The sequence below is a fragment of the Vipera berus genome (assembly GCF_964194415.1).
Source record: "Vipera berus genome assembly, chromosome: 4".
Lineage (NCBI taxonomy): Eukaryota > Metazoa > Chordata > Lepidosauria > Squamata > Viperidae > Vipera > Vipera berus.
This window is the reverse complement of record NC_138206.1, coordinates 92,690,139-92,702,473: the sequence shown is the minus strand read 5'-3', so window position 1 is coordinate 92,702,473 and position 12,335 is coordinate 92,690,139. Positions and strand designations below refer to the sequence as shown.

Sequence of the window (12,335 nt, the reverse complement as noted above, 5' to 3'; positions counted from 1 at the left end):
TGCCATGGCTTTCCTCCCCAGGAGCAAGCGTCTTTTAATTTCTTGGCTACAGTCCCCATCTGCAGTGATCTTGGAGCCCAGGAAAATAAAATCTGTCACTACCTCCATTTCTTCCCCATCTATTTGCCAGGAATTGAGAGGGCCAGATGCCATGATCTTGGTTTTCTTAATGTTAAGTTTCAACCCAAGTTTTGCACTCTCCTTCTTCACCCGCAACAAGAGGCTCTTTAGTTCTTCTTCACTTTCTGCCATTACAGTGGTATCATCTGCGTATCTTAGGTTGTTGATATTTCTTCCGGCAATCTTAATTCCAACTTTTGATTCATCTAGCCCTGCCTTTCTCATGATGTGCTCTGCATATAAGTTAAATAGGCAGGGTGACAGTATACAGCCTTGCCGGACTCCTTTCCCAATTTTGAACCAATCAGTGGTTCCGTGTCCAGTTCTCACTGTTGCTTCTTGACCCGCATATAGGTTTCTCAAGAGACAAATAAGATGGTCTGGTACTCCCATCTCTTTAAGAACTTGCCACAGTTTGTTATGATCCACACAATCAAAGGCTTTAGCATAGTCAATGAAGCAGAAGTAGATGTTTTTCTGGAACTCCCTAGCTTTCTCCATGATCCAGCGTATGTTGGCAATTTGATCTCTAGTTCCTCTGCCTCTTCGAAATCCTGCCTGTACTTCTGGTAGTTCTCGATCCACATACTGCTGAAGTCTAGCTTGTAGGATTTTAAGCATGACTTTACTAGCATGAGAAATGAGTGCAATGGTGCGATAGTTTGAACATTCTTTGGCACTGCCTTTCTTTGGAATTGGAATGTAAACTGATCTTTTCCAATCCTGTGGCCACTGTTGAGTTTTCCAAATTTGCTGGCAAATTGAGTGTAGCACTTTTACTGCACTGTCTTTTAAGATTTTGAATAGCTCAGCTGGAATACTGTCACCTCCACTAGCTTTGTTGTTGCTCAGCTTTTCTAAGGCCCACTTCACTTCACATTCTAGGATGTCTGGCTCGAGGTCAGTGACCAACTCATTGTGATTATCTGGGACGTTAAGCTCATTCTTGTATAGTTCTTCTGTGTAATTTTGACACCTCTTCTTAATCTCTTCTGCCTCTGTTAGGTCCCTGCCATTTTGGTCCTTTATCATGCCCATTTTTGCATTAAACGTTCCCTTCAACTCTCCAATTTTCTTGAAAAGATCTCTGGTCCTCCCTATTCTATTGTTTTCTTCTATTTCTTTGCACTGTTCATTTAAGAAGGCATTCTTATCTCTTCTAGCTATTCTCTGGAATTCTGCATTCAATTGGGCATATCTATGTTTTTCTCCCTTGCCTTTTGCTTCCCTCCTTTCCTCAGCTATTTGCAAAGCTTCCTCAGACAGCCATTTTGCTTTCTTGCATTTCTTTTTCTTTGGGATGGTTTTGGTTGCTACCTGTTGTACAATGTCGCGAACCTCTGTCCATAGTTCTTCAGGCACTCTGTCTATCAGATCTAATTCCTTAAATCTATTTGTCACCTCTACTGTATATTCAACAGGGATATGATTTAATTCATACCTGACTGGCCTAGTGCTTTTCCCTACTTTCTTCAGTTTAAGCTTAAACTTTGCAAGGAGAAGCTCATGATCTGAGCCACAGTCAGCTCCTGGTCTTGTTTTTACTGACTGTATAGAGCTTCTCCATCTTGGGCTGCAGAGCATATAGTCAATCTGATTTCTGTGTTGACCGTCTGGTGATGTCCATGTGTAGAGCCGTCTGTCTCTAGCCAAACACATTTTGGAAAGGAGAGGTTTGGCTTTAAAGAATTGATGCCAAGTTGTTGTTCTTGTTTTTATTAGAGTGAGATAAGTGAAATACAGCAGTCTAGAAGTGTGTCTGTGACAGATGATGAAGAAAATCTAGCAGTGTTACGCAAGTGAGTATATTTTTATCCAAGCAACTATATGTAAGAAATGTTTCCAGAATAATGTCAAACAAATGCATTTAAAGATAGTAGAAGTTATTAATGGGCAACTCAAATGTGTTAATCAAGCAGGAGTCATTCAGTTCTAATCACTAATCCTTTTTTGGCAATATTTCTGTATCCATCCTCTTGGCTACAGCAAAACCCTTTTTCTGTCATATTAGTTGCCTTAAGGCAAACAATTTTTGGTAAAATATTTCTCTGTGATCAGATCTAAGAAACACCATCCAATTTGTTTTGCAGTTGCTACTATTTATTAAAAATCAATTCTTGATCTCCACTGATGAAAATTCTACACATTTAAAGGCTTTAAAATCTGAAACCATTTAATAACTCATTTATTCCTTAATGTTGATAGACATGTAATGAATGAACTTCTTGAAACTGAACGAGCTTATGTGGAGGAACTTCTCTGTGTTCTTGAGGTACATTTTTTAAATCCTTGCCAATGGTTTATTTCAAATGATTCCTTAGTTAATCTGTAATGTAGAAAATGCTGTGGTTTATTTACATAGGTAGTACATGGAATCAAATATTTGTGGGACAAAAATGTTACTTTACAGAACACAAATGTTCTAAAAAATATATCGGCCTTCTTCTAGAAAGATTTGACTTTTGGAAATTGGAGTCTTTTTCTTAAAGTGAATACTGCTGGGCACTGCTCACTTTAAAAGAGGTGGTCCACTGAGTTCACATGTCACCTTAATCTGTGGGTTTTTTTCCTAATTAAAATTTGCTGAAGAAATAAACTAAGAAACAATATGGCTAAGTGCAATGTATGAATGCTGTGAAGGATTCTGTTCTGTGACCAAAAAAGTAACAGCTTCAGCTTCCGTCAGTATTTTCTCCACCACAATCGCTGAAGTCAAGAAGGTGAAAAGCTTCCTTTTTTCTGGCTTGATTCACAACCATCTAGCCCATTGTGAATATATTCTGATCCCCCCTATTTTAATTTAAAGTTATTTTTACTGAAGGCAAGAGAAACTGAAAATCAAGGACATGGACATTATATTCTTTTGGTTCCCATTAAGATTAAGACAATCCCCTTTTTTGCTCTTCTTGTTTCTAGTGGTGGATGAAATAAAGACTATAATATAAGGGCTTAAATATAAGGGCATGGAAGAGAGAATTAGAATGTCATTGAAGCTTCTTCCTTTTCTAAGTATGTATTCTCCCTTGAGAGAAGTTCCCCGGGACCAAATACAGCCATTTTGTATTACTTCCCTTTCAAAGCCAGCTGTTTTGGATACATCAACTAAAAGCAGAATCTTCTCTAGTCTAATGAGTGTTTAAAGAGCAGGTTTCTGCGTCTTTCCTGGTATGCTAAATAATAGGTTTAGTCTTGTTGCCTAGAGCAGAAGCCATAAACAGGAACTTGGGTCAGGAAGGAAGAAGAAAGAACAATTGCCTTGAAAGGTCATTCTGTGAAAACCTGCAGACTTTGTGATCAACTCTGGAGTCAAAACATTCAAATTAGCATCTGTATATGTGGCTATAAATAGTTCTGACTTGCATGTAATAAACAGCTCAAAAACACATGTTAATTATTTACAAAATTTGTTCACGTTAACTATTTTTCTAAATTAAATGTTCATAGATTATAACTAAATTATATAATACTGTTAAGATATGCAAACTCTGTATTAAAAGCCTGAGCAAATTAATATTGAAACATGTTTATCAGCAGTCAGCAGGCTGCAATTGTTGAAGATAGAAGACTCTTAAATGGAATTCAGTGGAAGCAATGAATCTGCTTCCCTTTTGTATTACAGGGCTATGCAGCAGAAATGGACAACCCCTTAATGGCACATCTCATTTCATCTGGGCTACAAAATAAGAAAGATGTGTTGTTTGGAAATATGGAAGAAATCTATCACTTTCACAACAGGTTGGGATTTATATCTCATACAAGCTTTCTGGCAATATAAATAGGGCATTAAAATAATAACAAAGGAAATGTCCCATTGTTAACACAGTTAGAACACCATATTCCCACATGATACCCTCCAGTGTGCCATAATGGCCAAGAACAATGAGACTGTAGTCCAGCATAGGATGAAAACCAGGGTGTTAAATAAAGGCTGTATTAGAAATTTTGAAATTCATAATAGTCTGACAAACAAAACTAACAATGATGGCATAAGTTCTTTCCATAAGACTCCTGCTTATAATTTTCATAAAATTTTCACTTATAATAAATTTAATTTCTCTTTCTTGAATAGGGATTCCTCATAATCCATGTTGTTAAGATTCCCATGGAGTTCACACATGCATGTATACATCTACCGTAATATACACACAAAATGCATGATTCTTTTTTTGAGTTCTGCTGCCCAGAAGACAGGACCAGAAGTAATAGTTTCACTGTATTTTTAATGGGGCAACAGAGAATCATGCATTTTGTGTGCAAATTTAAATATATGTGCTATTAGCTGCCAGGAGTGTGTTCTTGATTATACAAGCTATCAACCACTGGAACAAAATATCAGATGAAATGCTGAATTCTCTTGTGCTGGTCAAATAGAGGCTGGATAGTCATCTGTCAGAGATAACTCCAGTGGATCTTGCACTATGCAAGGGGCTGGGATTAGTGGTCTCTAAAATCCCAACCTTGATTCTGTGATATTATAAGGATTCATACAGGTATTGCAAACTGTGTTTCTCAATAGAGTACAGTAGTGTTTCTCAGCCTCAACAATTTTTTAGATGTGTGAACTTCAACTCCCAGAATTTTCCAATCAGCATAACCCAGAAGTCCACACATCTTAAAGTTGTTGAGATTGAGAAACACTTTGAATGAAATAAATGCCATTTTATTATTGGCAATATGAGCCTGGCATCTTTCTCAATGAATATAATGCTAGGGAGACAAAATTATGTGGTTTTCTATGTGAATTGGAATAGAGGGGGAGGGGGTCTAAGCAAACAGAGGAAGAGATCCTGGAAGGATGCTTTCTGATTTCAGAATTGGGCATCTGCTTTTTAAAAACTTTTAAGCATTATTCCTCACTTTAGAGCCCACATGACTCACAGTCCGCCCAGTGGCCAAACTATAGAAATGCACCCTTATGTGATATTAACTGCTCCAATTAAAAAATGGTTGCTGATTCTGTTATTCACTGTTAATGAATAAGCTGGAAATTGTGATTTACTGGAAATAATTAAGTACAATTATTGCTCTTGTCCTTTTATATCTTTCATGAAGTCCTGACTTTATACTACTACCTACTTGAACTGTTGTCTGTGTGTATGAAAATTATATGAACTTAATTTAAATGCAACAATTTTAGAATTATGCTTAGATATCGAAATAACAAGTCATCTGCTGGTAAATTACCTGGGAGAATTTTTTCTCATGCTATAATTGGTTCATTTCCAAAAATTACTGGCAATCTTTTAGCTGCTCACTATAACCAAAACAAAATCTCAGTGTTGTTTTTTTTATATTCTAAATACCTATCTATAAACATTTGAATGTGGTTAAGCTTTTATTTGAAATTAATATTTATGTAGAATCATTTTTCAAAGTCTTTCAGACTATGTTTTATATAAAATGCACATGTGCATGTATATATTTCAGTCTCATTGTCTTTCCTCTTATTTTTTTCTTTTCCAATTGTTCTTACATATAGTCAGATATAAGTCAAGGTAGAGACTGCTTATATGGCTCAAAACCTGATATTAACTAAATGAGTTGGCAGTGAAAGTAAGGTTTATTAGAAACTGTAAATTCAGGATATTTGAATAGCATCATGTTGGAGAAGACAGTACTGCTCAGTGTTATGACCATACATATCAATAATGTTATGTAAATGAATTTTTTCCGGCATCATCAGTAACTTATATAGTGTAAGGGTAAACTGTTTTATTTTTAATGCAAATAGTAAATTTTGCTTATGCACATACAGCCATTATAGATTCCTGCTCCAGAAATGTATTAGAATGTGCATGTAAATTTAGAATAGAATACATGTGGGCACATGTAGGTATGTTACATTATTTCATCACATCAATAAAATACAGTTATTATTTTTGATAGAATATTCTTGAGAGAAATAGAAGATTATATAGACTACCCTCAACTGATAGGACGTTGTTTCCTTGAACGGGTAAGTATTAGATTTTAAGTCACTTGGAATCAACATTTGTTACTAAATTGCTCTTTCTCAGTATTCTTTCAGGATCCAAGGATGTATATCCCTGGGACTCGCTGACCTCTGATTGGCATTTCCATCATTCCCAATAAGACTGATTTTAAATGTTGGTGAGAACAGCAGAGCAATACCACCAAGGTATCCCTGTTATACTCACCAACATTTTATAAGTCTTCTCCCTTAGTGCTATAACAGATACCCTGTGGGGAAAATTCCAGAAATTGTTATTGCTGGTACTATTTGTAAAAAAAACCCTGCTAGGATTTGTATTCAGAAGGCGAATTACACAACATTTGCAGGAGGAGGAGAAGAAGGAAATGGAAAGAGGAGAAGGAGGAGATCTCAGGTTCATTCAGAAGAGCCTTGATGAGTCTCAGATAGATGAACAGATACTTTGACCATGTAACAACCAGATTTCCATTTCATGTAATGCTTTGATTATATGAAGTGCCTAATTACAGATCAGCTGTACTAGTGCCATAATACTCCAGAAGTAAGAAAAATTTTAATCATCAGTGCAAGATTACATTTGCATATAAAGAAAGAAATTTTTGTTGCAAAGTCAAGCTACTCTCCCACCATTCTCATATAGTGGTCTATATAGATCTTGATCTTTATGCTAAATTAGTGTTTCTCAACACCAGCAATGTTAAAATATGTGGATTTCAAATCCCAGAATTCTCCAGGCAGTATGGCTGGCTGGAGAACTCTAGGATTTGAAGTCCACAAATCTTAAACATTGCATATGTTGAGAAATACTACACTAAATAAATGATGATCACTGTAACATACACATTGGGATATTGCATATGGGACTTGTATATCCAACTAATCCCCCATTGCTCATTTTCCCTAAAAAGAGATAGCATTACTTTGAAGCAAAGTGCCCACTTAATGTCTCATTATTTTCCTTGATTTATGTAAATGTATACTACAGATTTTCAGGTTTCCTATAAAGGAAAAATAATAGCAGAAATATGAACAGGAAAAATGTTTTTGAGATGCATCAGTACTCTCTGCCAATATCTCTAGACAGAAGAATATGGTCTTTCGGTAAGGTTGTTATTATAGATGTAGCTATTAAATGGATGCTTCATTGTTTAATTCATGGTTCTCTTTTTTAAAATTAAGATGAAAGACTTCAAAATTTATGAAAAATATTGTCAAAATAAACCTCGATCAGAAAGCCTTTGGAGGCAGTGTTCAGATTCAGCATTTTTCCAGGTATTTTTTATGTACTTGGGACCATATTGCTTAGTAAATTATTACCTTGTGGGGAAGATGTTATTGTCTGTCTTATTTTTTTGTAGGAGTGTCAACGAAAACTTGATCACAAGTTGAGTTTGGATTCCTATTTACTAAAGCCCGTTCAAAGAATAACCAAATATCAACTGTTGCTAAAGGTAGGAATGGTTGGTTGATCAACTGAAATCATGTGGGACAAAAAACAGGAAATCTAGTACATACCAGGGGAAATGCAGGCAGTCACATTTGTGGCACACTTCAGAGATTATCTTTTTTTAATAACTGTAAAAAAAATAATTTTTTGTCCAGTGACTTGAAATTTGCAATATGCTTTGAGGTTGTCCTTAGCAAATTATGACATAGAAAACTCCATGTTCCTCTTAAGGAATCATCTTTTCAGACAGAAGGGATATTTGGGAAGGGACAAAGAAAGGCAAACATTGTTACATTTACTATTTCTTTGTATAACTTACTTTCACCATAATTGGAAGATCAAGGAATAATCTCTTCCCCGAAATAAGCAAAAGATGATGCTCCAAGAAAGACTTCAGGGCAATAAAATTTATCCTTTCTGAAAGTCGGATCCTTTTGCTGAATCAAAACTGGTTCTTTCTACAGGAAAAAAGTCTAATCCAGGATTCTGAATGCTTCTACTTTACAAATGGAAAGTAGAGTTTGTACAGTAACACCTTGACTACTCAACACCTTCAGTAACACCTTAAGAGGATAGAAGGAATACAGAAAATGATGGTTGCTGCTAGTTTGTGCATCATCATTTAATTTAGGATTTGCAGGATAGATATCAAAGAACAAGAGCACCAAGGGAAACACCAGGAAACACCAGGATGGCAGCAAACCTTTCAAAAATATTATTAAGAAATTATCCCTGAACATACTTACAGTGTCAGAGAAATTTATGATCTGGGTGAGCCTAAACTGTAAGGATGATCTCTGAAATTTGATTCCCAAGGAAGCCAAGTTTGAGAGGCCAAGCTTGTAGCGCTTTTTCTCATTCTCCTATCCTTTGGAATGTTCACTCTGGTGATCAGATAATTAGCAAGAAGTAAATTAATATTTGAATTTACATTCATTGGGAAAGATGGGTTATAGATGAGTAAGTAGGCACACAGTAGAGAATATACATTGAGAGAAATGTGCTACCACTGACTGTTTGGCTAGCATGCTCACACACTTAGGGGAAAAATAAAAATAAAACCCTTTCTATAAAACTGATTAAGATCTACTCAGTTTCAGGCAGCAGCCTGCTCAGACTGTTCTGATCAACTAATTAAGGTCACAGCTGAGTTTGTTAAGTTGCCAGCATTTTTTTACAGAAGTAGTATTCTGCAGAGAAATGCTACTCAAGAAGCAATAGCTTGATTAAGCAAACTCTCCATTCTGAAAGTGGCTGGGGAGGACAACTTAGGCACTGGACAAAGATGGCCCTTGAAGTGATCAATAATTGATCATGAAGCTAATGGTCTTTTATTCTATCCAGTTGATTTAATATCTATTTATTTGAAAATAATTAAATGTAAATTGTATTCATCTTTGAAATCATTCAAGACTTTTGCCACAGTAGATTAAAAAATGCCTATTAAGCATTCCCTTAAGGATTCACTACAGGTGATTTTCTGTTGCCTGAAGTATATGTAATTTTCCAACAGGAAATGTTAAAATATAGTAAAAATTGTGAAGGTGCTGAAGATCTCCAAGTGGCCCTGACGTCAATATTGGGAATTCTTAAAGCAGTTAATGATTCCATGCATCAGATTGCGATCACTGGCTATGAGGTAACTATTTGTTTGTTTATTAAATTTGCTGCCCATCTTGCCACAAAGTGACTCTGGGGAGCTTACAACATTAAAATAAAACTATAAATATACACATAAATGTTTAAAATTACATTAAAATTGCAATAAATTCCAAATTATAACCAAAGATAGGGAAGAAGGAGACTGAATATACAAGGGGCTGGGTGGGAGATGATATTAGTCAATCAACCATTTCTAGTGTGATATTCCCCCATTGGGATCCCAAGCCAACTGTCAGTTTTTGCTATCTCATATTTTATATACCAAGCCTATATAAGTAGTACAAATATTTTATTTTTCCAGTAGCATGAAAAAAATATTTTTTGTTCAAATTAAATCCCAAATTTCATTAGGACTTCAAGGCAGTATAGTTAATCTTTCCTATTTTTCTTTATCACAACAACTATGTAAAGTGGGTTGGGTTGCAAGAGGGTGGCTGACCCAAAGGCATCCAGGATCCTTCAAGAGCTGAGGATGATAAACAAAGTGTTATATACATCTCATAATTCCATATACTGTACCTTTCATAATATTTTTTTAAACTGCAGAAAGTTCTGTTTTTCAGGTGATATCTCTCACTTAACTCTGCATCTTATCTCTCCCTTTAATTAAATGAAATGGAAATGTCTTTAACCCAACTTAAAAATAAATACACGTAGGGCTTGATTTACAACCACAATTGAGCCCAAAATTTCTGTTGTTAAGTGAGACAATTGCCTCATTTTATAACCGTTCTTGCCACAGTTGTTACGTGAATCACTGCAGTTGTTAAGTTAGTAAAGAGGTTGTTAATGAATCTGGCTTTCCCATTGACTTTGCTTGTCACAAAAGATAATCACATGACCCCAGGACACTGCAGCTGTCATAAATACAAGCCAGTTGCTTCAACGGTTGTATGTGTAAAAATGGTCCTAAGTTACTTTTTCAGTGGTGTTGTAACTTATAGTCACTAAATGAACTGTTGTAAGTCAAGGACTACCTGTAATTGGAATTTTTTAGAACTTGCCTATTTGATTTCTTCCATACACAGTTTTAAATTGCAAGCTTTTCTTCCCATAAAGCTAATTGAGGAAAAAGAGATAAGATTGTTTTATTACAAACCATACTTTGGAGATCAGATATTTGAATAGTAGCCTATGTTTACTGCTTAATACAGGTATTCTTTGATCTATGGCATTTTTTCAGCAACTGCTTGAAGTTACACTTGTCCTGAGCAAATGCTGCCTGGGACCAGTTCTCAGAGTTCCAGTCATTCCAATGCCCCCTATCTGGATGACAACCCATGCACATTTAAGATAGGCTGCAAATCACCCCACACTCGATTGCAATTTTCAATTTTTCCTGCTGGCTTCCCCACAAAGTCAATGTGGAAGTCAACAGGGAAACTCACAAATTGCTGGGGTGAGTATTCCCCACCTGCTTACCTTCCCCTGGCATCAATCTCCAGTCTCTCTGATATCACATTCAGAAAGGGAGAACCAGCCAATCTGCCCCACAGCCTTCCTGTACGTATAGAGGCTGTGTGGTGCTGTCCTGGAAGCAGACACCATTTTGGAAGCAGTTGCAGTATGATCTGTGAATTGCCTCCAATCCCAAAATGGTCACTGCTTCCAGGATGGTACCACATGTCCTATGGGAAGGTCAGCTGTTTCTTCCCAAAGGCAACCTTTAGAAAATATAGACTAAGCTGTGATAGGGAAGAGAGCGTTGTAAGACCCAGTCTGTTGGGAAGCAGGCTCAAGACCTGCAGGGATTCAGCGGGGTGGGAAGCAGAGCATTGTGTTCCTCACAGAGAGTGGGTGGGCCTGGGCAATGGAGGCCTGGGCTTGGGCTAGGCTTCCCAGGGCCTCCCCCCCATCCTTCAGGCACCCTGTGCTCTACAACAGAGAGAGCAGGGAATGTGGTCATTAAGTGAGGGAATCAGGTGGGTGCCTCACTTAATGATGATACTTATCATCATAATGTGCAGGATCCATTATGGTCATAAGTTAAGGACTACATGTAAACAAAATAATCATTCTCTCCTTTGGTTTTGAACTTCAGCTAAATTATATTACTTGGGCCATCATTGTTTAACAATCAAATGTTAGTAATCAAAAATAAAATCATCTACTTGCAGTTCTATTGACTTGTGTGTGTGTGTGTGTTTGTGTGTATGTGCACGCACACACACTTTTTTTCTTGAAGGGGAACCTGAATGAACTGGGCAAACTTTTAATGCAAGGATCCTTTAACGTATGGATTGATCATAAAAAGGGCCACTCTATAGTGAAAGATTTGGCTCGATTTAAGCCAATGCAAAGACACCTCTTCCTCCACGAGAAGGCGATCTTATTTTGTAAAAAGAGAGAAGAAAATGGAGAAGGATATGAAAAAGCTCCTTCGTACAGTTTTAAGAATTCTTTAAATGTAAGATTTAAAGATACATTTAAAATATATAGACAAATGTTTGGATGTGAAGTTCTGAATGTTGAATTGTTTAATTTTAAATATTTGAGTGTTGGGTCGAAGTCCAGTTACATTGGAATAAAACTAAAATTGCCTTGTTTCTATTCTGTTAAAGTGGTGGATAAACCTGATATACATTTTATATATCTCATAAAACCAAAGAAGTCTAAATAGATTTAAAGCTTTTGATCTTCTTTACTCCAATGTCTGCTCTTGGAAAATTAGGATAACAATATCAGTGTACTGTTTAATTAATGTAGTACCTAGTCAATCGAGCCAACAAATTCAATCTTGTTTTCTCTTCATTTCTTGTATATTTTTCTTCTGCACATGTCTTTTTCTAAAATAACACAAATAGCTAAACTCTTTTTAGTTATTATTTCCTTATGTACAGTGCCATAATTCCATATATATAAAAAAGAAAAATTGCAAAAATGTATTTAAACTAAAAATGTATTTAATTAAATAAATTTTGTGTGAATTTTGTTTTGACAAGATTATCTGCTTGAATATTGCTTTAAATTTATTTTGTTTTCTAGATGACTGCAGTTGGAATAACAGAAAATGTGAAAGGCGATATTAAAAAATTTGAAATCTGGTATAATGCAAGGGAAGAAGTTTACATAATACAGGTAAAAATCTTTTCTTTAAATACTACTTATTGAAAAGGCTATTTATTTGATCAGTTTATTTCCCACTTCTGCCAA

The 12,335-nt window shown here is 35.9% G+C and overlaps 1 protein-coding gene across 1 annotated transcript in view; it reads left to right on the top strand.

The window, feature by feature from the left end:
• Window positions 1-12,335, top strand: part of MCF2L (MCF.2 cell line derived transforming sequence like) — a 78,097-nt gene that overhangs the window by 55,041 nt on the left and 10,721 nt on the right. The window contains exons 15-23 of the mRNA XM_081326604.1: window positions 1,843-1,919; window positions 2,326-2,392; window positions 3,740-3,855; window positions 6,007-6,076; window positions 7,253-7,345; window positions 7,432-7,524; window positions 9,034-9,159; window positions 11,368-11,589; window positions 12,168-12,260. Coding sequence (XP_081182730.1) covers window positions 1,843-1,919; window positions 2,326-2,392; window positions 3,740-3,855; window positions 6,007-6,076; window positions 7,253-7,345; window positions 7,432-7,524; window positions 9,034-9,159; window positions 11,368-11,589; window positions 12,168-12,260 — 957 coding nt within the window. The remainder of the gene's footprint in view (window positions 1-1,842; window positions 1,920-2,325; window positions 2,393-3,739; window positions 3,856-6,006; window positions 6,077-7,252; window positions 7,346-7,431; window positions 7,525-9,033; window positions 9,160-11,367; window positions 11,590-12,167; window positions 12,261-12,335) is intronic.